General features: G+C 32.6%; 1 protein-coding gene across 1 annotated transcript in view; it reads left to right on the top strand.

Annotated features, from left to right (window-relative positions):
- Positions 1–12,671, top strand: part of LOC149425623 (zwei Ig domain protein zig-8-like) — a 168,910-nt gene that overhangs the window by 116,235 nt on the left and 40,004 nt on the right. Inside the window, exons 3-5 of the mRNA XM_089645893.1 lie at positions 1,805–1,944; positions 2,637–2,777; positions 5,243–5,336. Coding sequence (XP_089502019.1) covers positions 1,805–1,944; positions 2,637–2,777; positions 5,243–5,336 — 375 coding nt within the window. The remainder of the gene's footprint in view (positions 1–1,804; positions 1,945–2,636; positions 2,778–5,242; positions 5,337–12,671) is intronic.

Genomic DNA, 12,671 nt, shown 5'->3' with positions numbered 1-12,671 from the left:
CAAGTCTTTAATCTTTCAGGCCACTGGCACTGGTATATTGGCCGTTATAATTTCGCGCATATGTCCTCTTATGCTAAGCATCGGTAACTCTGCAATATCAGTCGTCAAGCAGTCCCACAGAGAGTGTGTTGAAATCATACGTAGAGTGCTGGAAGCATTGGTAGATTTTAAGTCAATGGTTGGAATATATCATATCAAGGTCGTTTTACAACACAATTTATACTTTTAACCCACGCCTTATCACTTAGACTTCTATCTTCGATTAAAAACTAGTGGCTTAAAACTATACACATTTTTATTACAAAATTGATATTTATATAATATTGATATAATTTTGACTTACAAATATGGCTAAAAACTTTTTTACAACTAACATGTTTATATTTACAAATACATGTTGTTGTGATTACACTGCTGTCAGTGGTATTTAATTGAAAACATTACTAACAAAAGTTTACGCGTAATAAACTGTTATAACATAAAATGAGTTGGTAAGCTTTAAATTAAATGTGCATTCATTATCTTTATTTTAGGTTTTGTGAAACAAATTTAAACTCATGTTTTTAAATACAATATCGTTTACTGTGCGTTGAAGAAACTTATTTCTGCAGTTAGTTGTCTGCTGTAGTATATCTGCATGCGAGCTTTAAATTCAATCCGCTGCTCTTGCTTTAAATTCAATACATAGTTCTTTATGAAACCCAACACTACTCTAACATGAGTTCGTTCACAAATGAGTGACCAGTCTTGCGTTAGTAACACTTAATACAATATAACGAAAAATCATTGCTTTATTATTTAAGTATGTTGATTGCATTGACGTGGTTTTACGCCATAGTACCATAATTAACCATTAATCATTACCAAATTAAAATCAAAACCGTAAAAATCATAATAAAAATTGCTGCTTTTTTAAGTTCCCGGCGTGATACTAAAGACACACAATAAAATGTATGAATTAAACAAAAGCCATGGAACTTATAATAAAAAGGTAACTAAAACAATCTTCTTATCTTGATGAAAATGTGTGGTGAGGAAATCCAAGTTTTTGATTGAATCAAACGTCTATGTATTTTGCTCTGACAGAAATGTTACACATGATTGAAATATTATATAGGAAATTGCTTAAACCCCATAGTTAAACGTTCTACGTTATTGATTATGATCAATAAAAGTTTTTTCGTTCCATTATTATAGTTTTGTTAATGTTTTTACTGACGGAATGTGTAATAAATAATGCCTTTGGGGAGAATTACTACACTCTTAAATCTTTCTTCAAAGGTAGACATTTTTTATTACTGTTCAGTGACCTCAAGATTGCATATTTTTTAAAAACAAAGTGCCACACCTCAACTGCAGCGTTATATTGAAAAGTGCATTGCTAAATTGCAAGACAGCATTGAGTTATACATGTAAAGTTATTAGTTGTTGTAAATTTTGTGAAATGTATTTGGATTCACTATTTTTCACATTAAATAAACAATTAATAATTTTCTTTTTCGTTTTATCTTTTTGTTTATTTTTTATTTCCTTATATTTATTTTTGTGCTTTATTGTATGTATAATTAATATTTTTGATCTCCACATACCCATGTAAAATTTTAACTATTACCTCAACCTAAAATGAGTTTTGTAACCCATCGGAATTTCTCTAGCAAGAAATAAATATAATAAAAACGTTACAGTTATTTCGATTACCGAACATATTCTAAATGTGATGAAGCTACGATTGTCTATAAACTATAATTACATTCTAATAAAATGTTGAAGACTTTATCCAATGATTTTATCCATCTTGTTGCAGGCTTTATAGTGACTGCGGGAGGCTCCATAGCTAAAGAGCGCACACAGTACGTGAAGAGGTTTGACAGACCTCAATTCGACAGAAGCATCCGGAGCGAATTCTCAGCTCAGCTGGGATTCGACGCCTACCTTTACTGTAAGGTAAGCAAACTTTCAGACTTTTTTAATTCTACCGCTTTTTTTAAGTATTTAATTAATGTTATCAATAAACTGACACTATTGTTTGCATCCCTTTTATAAGAGTCTCAGCTTCATTAGGCATAATCAAGGAACCTCAAGATCAAAACTTACAGCGATGCGTTCCAGATCCCTACCAAAACTTACAGCGATGCGTTCCAGATCCCTACCAAAAAATGAATATGGTAATTGAAACCTTGATAATGTGGCCATGATTTTATATTTCCTTAATTTCCATTCTCTTCATTTTTCCAATGTTTGCATTTGTTTTTCTGTAATTTTCAGCTCGTATAATAATAATAAAAACGATGTTGTTAATTTTCTCTAGGAAAGTACATAGAAATATTTTTTTACCTCTTCATAAATATAATAATGATGATGCTTTATAAAAAACATAGTATCGTTTATTAGAGTTCTAATATTTTTCAACTGTTCTAATGCAGTATATACCTATTGCTTCTCCAACTCTTTGGTGAATAAATTTAAGAACAAATATTCAAATGATGGATATATTTTTATAATTCAGTGACACGAAGTGCTGAAAAATGCTATCTTTTTAAATGTTTTTCCGGGAAACCCAATTGTTTAAATTGTCTTGGTACAAAGACGCTAATTATTCTTCACTAGGTGATATTTTTAGTATGATTAATTTTCAGATTTTACGCAAAGGATATAAATCAGTATCCTGGATCAGAAAACGGGACAGCCACATCCTCACAGTGGACCGCTACAAATATATAAGCGATGAGCGCTTCCAAGTTCATCTGATGGAAGCGACTGAAACATGGATATTACAGGTGATACCTTCAACCACCATAACGTTTAATTTCACAAAAAGAACTGTTTCCCAGCATCTGTTTTTCTGATAATGAGCCAGACTTATGGTAGATTAAAGATTTTTTGTAACTAATGTGAAAAAATTTGGCTAAAAGCGAAAAATCTAGTTGGATTTTAATAGTTTATAAACTCTTTAAGGTTTTTTTCAATTAGAAAAAGGGTAATTTTTTAATTTAACTCCAGACAGAAGACACAAACAGAAACCACCTCGTCAGGGCCTGTGTCATATTTTGGGATGCTGTGTTGATGGTCTTTTAAGCAAGGAAAGGAAGAGGACGTTCTGAGAACGTTAGGAATCTTGGGGTCAGTATGTCCAGGAGTGACGGAGTGTTGGGATATTCATTTTAGTTTATCTGTATATGAGCATAAAACCTGCAAAAATGGATTTATTATACACTAAAAATGTGTTGAACACTTTTATGTGCGTGGTAGCAAACGCAGTGTATGATGAATCCTATACGTTCATCAGATCTACGTCATGTTTTTCAAAACACATGGCGATCGGGATTTTTTTTAATAACGTTGACGTTAAATTACTATTTTCTTATGAATATATATTTTTTTTCATTTTTGTAACTGGACATTTTAATCGATTGCTTACAGGTATTTAGTTTAATATTTTCCATAAGTACTCTGGCCATGGGTATTTTTTGCTGTCTCCCATTTCACATCATGCCTTTAACAATAACCCAATTTATATAGTTTTCGTAAGAATTCGGGCCATGGATCTTTTGTACTGTCTCCCATTTCACATCATGCCTTTAAAAGTAACCCTATTTATATAGTTTCCGTAAGCACTTGGGCCATGGGTCTTTTGTGCTGTCTCCCATTTCACATAATGCCTTTAACAGTAACCCTATTTTAAAGTTTCCGTAAACACTCAGGCCATGGGTCTTTTGTACTGTCTCCCATTTCACATCATGCCTTTAACAGTAACCCTATTTATATAGTTTCCGTAAGCACTCGGGCCATGGGTCTTTTGTGCTGTCTCCCATTTCACATAATGCCTTTAACAGTAACCCTATTTATATAGTTTCCGTAAGCACTCGGGCCATGGGTCTTTTGTGCTGTCTCCCATTTCACATAATGCCTTTAACAGTAACCCTATTTATATAGTTTCCGTAAGCACTCGGGCCATGGGTCTTTTGTGCTGTCTCCCATTTCACATAATGCCTTTAACAGTAACCCTATTTATATAGTTTCCGTAAGCACTCGGGCCATGGGTCTTTTGTGCTGTCTCCCATTTCACATAATGCCTTTAACAGTAACCCTATTTATATAGTTTCCGTAAGCACTCGGGCCATGGGTCTTTTGTGCTGTCTCCCATCTCACATCATGCTTTTAACAGTAACCCTATTTATATAGTTTCCGAAAGCACTCGGGCCATGGGTTTTTTGTGCTGTCTCCCATTTCACATCATGCCTTTAAGGCGATGCACTACATTGTGTAATATTTTGAATCGAGCCGCAATCAATAACACTCCTTACGTAAATGGCGATAAGGCTTAAATTCCAGCTCTTTTGATTTAGGCGAGAAAAAAACATGGCTAAAAAGTGCCTTTTATTTTATTTTGTAGAGGTTCAGGCAGAAAATATTAAAATTGGTTCTGATCATTTTATAAATAACTTAATTTGCCACGTTATACAATAAAACCGAAACCGAAAATGGGTTTGTAAGTAGGAAATTTTGAACTTTAAAGCAGTTTTCATAGGCCTTATAAATTATTTTTTTCTAGGCTTATAAAAGACTTATGTAAAAAATACTCGAATATTTTAAAGGCCAAGATGTATTTTACTCGCGGTATTTATTTAAAGTATCTGAAACTTTTCTAGGCGAGCAAATTTTTCAAACCAAAAACACATGATTTTACATTGCTTCGTAGTGCATCGCCTTAAGAGCAACCCTATTTATATAGTTTCCGTAAGCCATGGGTCTTTGGTGCTGTCTCCCATTTCTCTTAACGCCTTTAACAGTAACTCTATTTCTTTGAAAAAGTTCAGCAGGGTTGTCATTTGATGTCTCTTAGTTCCACAAGGTGTTTTTTCCGGTATACGAGTCTTTTGTCCATCAGTAAGGAACACCGGCACGATAGGTTAACTGAAGTCTGTTCGTCCTCTTCACATTTATTTTATCTGTTAGTGTTTTCCACTCCCAACAACTACATGTGTCTCTTGAGATGGTAATGTCCCGTTAGAAGTCCTACCAGTTCCATCAGTGACTTTTTGCCCATATTAAGTAGTTGCCTGCTTCACCTTATTTCTAGAGTCTGGTCCGCTTCCTAGTATTTTGGATTGTCTCATTCCTTTTATCCTCTCCCATTCTTTCTAGCGCTGGAATTTGATCTATTTTTCACTTTTAGTTAGTGTAATATGTGGATAAAGGGTACCTATACACTTGAAGGTGTTACTGATTCAATGTTTCCTAGGTGAAGTACGTTCAGGAGAGCGACGCTGGTGAGTACGAGTGTCAGATCAGCACGGAACCTAAGATGAGTCATTTTGTCACTCTTAATATCGTCGGTGAGTACCTTAACCTAGATTGCTTCTTAAATTCCCGTACACAGTCATAATATGTGAAATCATCAATTGAATAAGACAAATCAAAACAATATTGTGAAAAAAACATATAACCTTGTTGCTTTAAAATAAGGTAAAGCAACAATGTTCTATCCCATTTAATTATTTTAATAAGTTGTTTGTTGGAAACTGATATGATGTTTGTAGAGAATGCTTATAAACCTAAGGATTATTTAATAACAATACTTTCTGCATAATATTTACTTGTTTATGAATGTAATTTTTTCATTTATTTTCTTAATTTAACACAATTGACAAAAAAACCTTGTTGTCAACCTTAACACATTACAACGCAAAAATGGAACTATTTTAATCAAAAATTAATAATTTGTGGCAAATATAAATAAATTTACACGTGTAATTTTTCTAAAAATATTTTTTTTTTGTTTTAAATGGAACAAGGTTGATATTATTATTGCAAATGAAACATTTTGGTGTAAAAATAAATATAAAGTATGTTAAGTACGATACTATTATTGTAAATGAATCATTTTGGTGTAAAAATAAATATAAAGTATGTTAAATAGAACTTTGTTTCATAATTATTTGCAAACTTAGGTACATATTGTGCATTGGATTTGAAAGAGAAAGAAAAATTTCGCAAAGACATCAATTCTGGCGAAAACCGTACAACAAGGTTCCCCCAAGGTAGGGTTGCCATATTCGGCCAGCGTCTCGTCGGGACGTTTCAGGATGGAACAAATAAAAATTTTGTAATACTTAAATAATTTCTTTATTTTATAATAAGTAAGTAAATATGTTTGTTTTATAGGTTACTTTAATTGGTAATAGCAGAAGTACTTGGCTGGCCATACTTTTCAGAACATTTCGCTTTTCTCAACAATTCTGGGTACCTTTTAACATAATTGTAGAACTCTGTACAAGACATGTTATAATTGACTTGACGCTGTAAAATCGACTCCACAGTCTCTGGGAGCAGGTGATTTCGTTCATGAGTCCACTGGGCCGACATTAATGAAAAAACTCTTTCTACTGTGGCGTTGTGAGCAGGAATAGAAAATAAATACTCGCATAATTTCAAAAGAAGGCATTTTCTTTCCGGATTTTCAGTTTCTTTGAAAAAGTAAAGCCACTTCACTGCAACCGAATCGATCGAACTCCATTCTTCTGAACCAAGCTCTCCATAAAGCTCTTAAGATAATAATGTTGCTCAGAGAGATTATTGCTGAAAGTCTTCACACCATTACTATTCAGGTATAAAATAGTGTTTTCGATTTTTCCCCATTCTGGGATTTCAGAAAGTGTCATCCAATCGAACACTTCATATTTATCAAACGAAACAGACCACTTTTTCAGATACTCGGAAGCTGTATTATAAAATGCTACAGTTTCCTCTTCAAATCTTGAAATCAAAACTGTTGTTTCAGGAGTTGGATTCTCTTTTTTAAGTTTGTTCATTTGGATTTTGGTTTGCATGCCAATAAATTTGGCAGATTTCCTTTCAATCAGGGTGTTATGCGTTTCGTTAAATATTTTTCTGATTTCAATTTTAGACACCTTGTTCTTTCCAACGCTTTTTATATTATTTTGAAACAAACTCAAGTTGGAATGCAGAAAGAGGAAATAAATTTCACTGATCGGACTTTTAAAGAAATCTGAAATAATTTTAGGTGGATTTTCTTCCGAATCAAAAAAACTTTTGAGTGGTGTCCATAGTTTCAGGATTCTTTCAACCGCAGGCATTAATGATAACCATCTTGTTCTTGAGTGTGACAAAAGAGTCTGATGATTAATATTAACATTCGAACAGAACTCTTTTAGCTTTTTCGTCTTAAAAGTGTATATTGAAAAATAATACCTCCATGAATAATTGATATAAAACTATTACACGTAACACAGAACGCTTCTTCATTCGTACGTCCTTTCTTTATAAAACTCCACTCTTTCGTATAGTCGTCCGAACAATGGCACTTCCTCTTTCTTACTGCAGACATTTTCGTAAATAAATGAATAAAATCAAAACAATCGTTCTATACGGCTGGCATTCAAAGAGCGACTAACTAGCGGCGAAGCGGCGCTCTCGTCTCTCTCTCTCCTAGGTAGGGGTACCTGCCACCCACCGGCCGCCTGCGCCCGTCCAACGGAACTTCACTGCACGTACGGGCTATGGGACGCACGGAAAATTAAAATTTGCATTGCGTAATTTCAATCGGGACATTTAAGGCTTTTTTCGGGACGTCGGGACAGATAGCTCAATAAAGGTGACAGTCCCGATATATCGGGACGGATGGCAACCCTACCCCAAGGGCACACAATCTAAACACATAGTTTGTTTTTTAATGATGAAATAAAACTTTAGTTAAAATGTCTGTTTAAAATGCAGTTACTACTGTCAAGATTTTTTTTACTATCGCTTTTCTAAATGTGTTTGTATTGTCTCTAACGCCATTTTGGCTTATGCCAGCCAACGCGACGATGAATTCGTCTCCAGGATTAAATCCGTTTATTTAATTTATAATAAGTGAGTGCAGGTATGTTTCGTTAATTTTTGAACCTTAGTTAATAAAAAACATATCCCCGCAAAGATAACCAATGTTAAAATAAAATTTTGTAGCAAATATCTATTACCCATGGTTCTTGAAAAAGTGGATCTAGTTATTTTTGTGGCTGCGCTATATTCTGGTTAGTACGGTAGATATTTTATTTATTTCAGGAAGCAATAAAATAATAATATTATGAACAATTGCCTGAACGGTACTTTACAAAGCTTTAACATAATAAACTACATTATGTGATGAACGTAGGTCGGAGACTATGGAATAATAATAAGCGTGAATTTCTGATGAATTTACAACGCGGACGAAGATACTCAACACCCGTACGCGTGTTTGTTACGCGTTTATTTAACGTTGTTTGTATTGAACTTAAATAATGTACTTATCGACTCAGGGTTATTATTTATTGTACCGTTCACCGAATAAGCCCGGTGTCCCACGCAGAAAAGTTCCACACTGAACTGCGCTGCAGACCACTTCCCTTACTATAGCGGACTTAATTATCTACGTAGGGTCTTGCAGCATTCGGTTTATGTCGATTGCTTTCCGACCCGTGGGACGACTGGCTTAAACACAGATGTTATTCAACAAAACTTAATAATTATTTGAGCTTTATGAATGCACAATGCCTTTAAAATTACTTAATTAAAAAAACCTTTATAGAGTCAGTAAAATGTTCGCTAAAGCTAATTAAAAACTACGAAGTCCTGTTGCATGATACTTGTATCCATAGAAAATGTTTTAGATTATAGACTTATAGTGCTATGGGTTGTGTCTGAAATAAATTCATAATGTGATTTTATTATTAATTTTTTTAATGATTTTCCTTAGTTTTATGTTTTTGTCTCAAATTATGTTGATTTCCTTTCACCTTTGTTTTTCCCTCAACTTTTGTTGCTTTCTTTTTACCTTTGTTCATTTCAAATTATATTTTTTAATCAATAAAAATACCTGTACAGATTTCTAAAACAACTAACTACACCTAATAGTAAAATGATTGAAAACAAATAAGAAGAAATGCTTTGTTTGTGACTAAATAATTTATTTACGACACTAAAGAGGAAGAATGTCTTTTGTGATAAAAATTGTATCAAAGGGAACGAAACATTAATTGGTTAAGCTGCTGACGGAAATATAATATTGATTACAAAGAAAAAATAATTGAGTTTACCTTTAGAAAAGAACGCACTGTTTTTTCCATTTCGTAAAGAAAATGTTTCTCATTAATGAACGCAATAACATTTTCAATGAATAAAAATACGTTTGTGGCCACACTATACCTATTATATTTTTTTATAAAAATATTTCACATGCTGGCTAACGCCTTCACCTCAAAACCAATGCAAAATTGCATTTTATTTCAGAATCTGGAAAATTTACAAAGAAAAGTAAATTGTAAATGCTTACAGCACAAAGAAAGTGAGTCATTATATTTGTTAAAATAAGTATCTACAAGTAAGTAAATGTGACTCGAATTTATCGTATGTGCTAGTTAAACAGGAAGACTTAAAATAAGAAGGTATAAATACGTACAATCAGGAACATAAAATAAGTAATGTACATTCATCTAATCTAATGTGGTGCATACATCAGTTTATGTTAAAACCTATTTCCGATATTTAAATAGTAGGAGACTTTTTATTTTATCTGTTGCGATACGCTTCAGTGGGACAGTGATATTTCTAAGTGATGTATTGTTTTTTATGATTAAGAAGCTAATGGAGACCTTGACTCTTAGTAAGAACTAGGAGGAAGATTTCCGTTATACTTAACGACATTAAATTTGTCCTTACCTTAAAATTTTCGTAAAATGCGATTCCTTTTTTCTCGGTGACAGTTGTGTGATTTCGCGCCAATACTGATAGCCTTCCGCGCAGAGCACATCTCTTGAGCCAGCGTTCGTGAAGGATTGGCTTTATTAAAGTGTGAAGTTTAGTGACAATTATTAAAACGAAAAAAACTTAACTTCATCGTCAGTATGTACTAAAAACATGATTAGTGACTTATTAAATTAACAGAATTAACGCAACTGCTAACAGCCCGAAATGTTAGATAGAAGTGATTTAAATTATAATAAACGACACAAATATTTTACCATTGAAGATTTCCAAATACATAATAATTATGATAATAACTTGCAGTTAAAATATCTGCATCATTTTTGGCTGTAGAAGTTAGAGGTTTGAAGGGTCACAGCGAAGGAAAAATCCCACTTGAAATTCTGAGAGAAGCCCACGGAGATGAGGCATGCGGAGTGTAGGAGTAATTGAATGCACTCATATATCTATTATTGCTCCTGCAGTACAGAAAGTTATGTACTTTACTCATAGGAATTGCACTCATATATATCTATCATTGCTCGAAAGTTATGTACTATACTTATTTATTTTTTACTCATGGTTTAGTAGTATCTGTACGACATAAGCAAGCTCTTAACAAATTAACTACTCAACAACCAAATAATAAAATTTTACTAAATCATTTTAAAGCATATAAAAACAAATTTTCATATATTATAAAAAACACAAAACAAAAGTATTATAAACAAAAGTTGGATCAGGCTGAAAATGATAGTAAAAGAGTGTGGACAGTTATAAATGAAATAATTGACAAGAAAAAAAACAAAAATAACGACATCGCTACTATATTTCATGACAACATGAAAACATGTTGTAAAGAAAATCCCTCAAAAGCTGCAAACATATTTAAAACCTTCTTTGCGAACGTAGGGAAAAATCTTGCCAATCTCATTCATACTGACCCAAATATAACATTTCCAGACTGTAGTATTGATAGTGACAATAATATAGCAACATTCCAAGTCACCACAGAGAACGAAATAATATCAATTATAAACGGTATGCAAGGAGGTTCTGCCCCGGGTTTTGATGGAATAACAGTTAATATTTTAAAAAAATATTAAAAATCAAATTTCTAAACCGTTAAAACATATAATAAATGTAAGTTTCCAAAGCGGAGTGTTTCCATCAATCTACAAACAAACTACCATTACTCCAATATTTAAATCTGTTAACCCAGAAGAAGTTAGCAATTACCGACCCATATCAGTAATCTCGAACATAGCGAAAATTTTTGAAAAGATAGTTAAAAAAAAGATAAACCAATTTGTAAAATGTAATAAATTAATTAATGAAAATCAGTTCGGTTTTATGGAAGGTAGAAGCACTCAGGATGCAATTGCAAAATTAACTAGTCTTGTTCATAATTCATTATATAAATCATTAAAATGCATTGGAATTTTTCATGCAAGATCTTAAAAAAGCTTTTGATAGCATATCACACGAAAAACTTATAAGTAAATTAAGAAACATTGGATTAAGTGGTACAGCTATAGAATGGATAAAAAGCTACCTTTTCAAACGCCCTCAAGTCGTAAAAATCAACGATGTACTTAGTCAACAAAAAACAAGTCACTTCTGCATACCTCAAGGTACAGTCCTGGGACCGTTACTGTTTATCATTTATGTAAATGACATATTCAATCAAAGATTAAATGGAAAAATAATATCTTATGCTGATGACACTGTCATAATAATTGAAGGTACTGATTGGAATAATGTTAATAACTTAGCAAATACTGATATTAATATACTGAAAAATTGGTTCGATAAAAACCTTCTCTCATTAAATACTGAAAAAAACAAAATGTATCCCATTCTCTATCAACAAATTTAAATCAATATCAGAATTAAAAATTATAATACATCAACTTAAATGTAACAGAACTAATTGCAATCAAGAATGTTCTATACATAGTCTAACTTCTGAAATTAAATATCTTGGTATATATATAGATCAACATTTTAAATGGAAAAAACAAATTTGTGAACTTGTCAAAAGAAATAGAAAATGTATAAGACTTAGAAATATTCTTAGACTAGAAAACCTAAAAAGACTGTACTATGCAATTGTAAAATCTATATTTCAATATGGTATTATTTGCTGGGGAGGAACTTATAACAATATATTAAATCCACTTAAAATAGTTCAAAGATTGATAATTATGTTATATTTAGGGGTACGTAAATTTCGCAAATAAAAAATCGTGATTTCGCATTTAAAAAAACTCAAAATAGAAAATTTCGCATTTATTTCGCAAAAAAAATACAGTGTTAAAAACTCAATTAAAGTGTTGTTATTTCTACATTTTCATCTTTCATTGTTTTTTTTTTAATTTTTTTTTTATAGTGAATACCTCACGAGAGTCCCAACTGCTCCCGTCTGGAGCCAGTGAGACTATGGTATCCCCAATTGGGGGATATTGTGAGGCTGAAGGTAAGTGGGGAAGGGAAAGAGGAAGGTGGGGAATTACCTGGCTATTCAGATCTAGTCACTAAACACGGCTAAAGCCATTTGGAGCAACGTTTCAATTCTGAATGGTGGTCTTACACCAGGGCGATACTGGTAGTATCTTCCACTCTGGAACGTGCCGCAAATATACTTACCAATGCGTTACCACTGGACTATGCCGGCTGATCAGTTACGACAATGTTGTAGATACTAAAGTACCTCTCGGCATCAACACTATTAAGAGGGCAATTGAATAGCTGCTTTTGCAAATCCAGGGTAGCATGATTTTGATGTAACTAAAACATGCATTACATCCACAGGAGCTTCTTTTTTTTTTTTTTTTTTTTTTTTTTTTATTAAGGAGAAAAAACAGATACAGATATCAATTGACAAAAATATATACGAAACATAAACTAGAGAATTCACCTGCATCCAAACTATTTCTCACGAA

Source organism: Hesperophylax consimilis, chromosome 2, assembly GCF_061612785.1.
Source record: "Hesperophylax consimilis isolate HC1 chromosome 2, BYU_Hcon_1.0, whole genome shotgun sequence".
In the NCBI taxonomy this organism is placed as follows: domain Eukaryota; kingdom Metazoa; phylum Arthropoda; class Insecta; order Trichoptera; family Limnephilidae; genus Hesperophylax; species Hesperophylax consimilis.
Note: the sequence above shows the minus strand (reverse complement) of the source record. Positions and strands in the feature narration are given on the sequence as shown.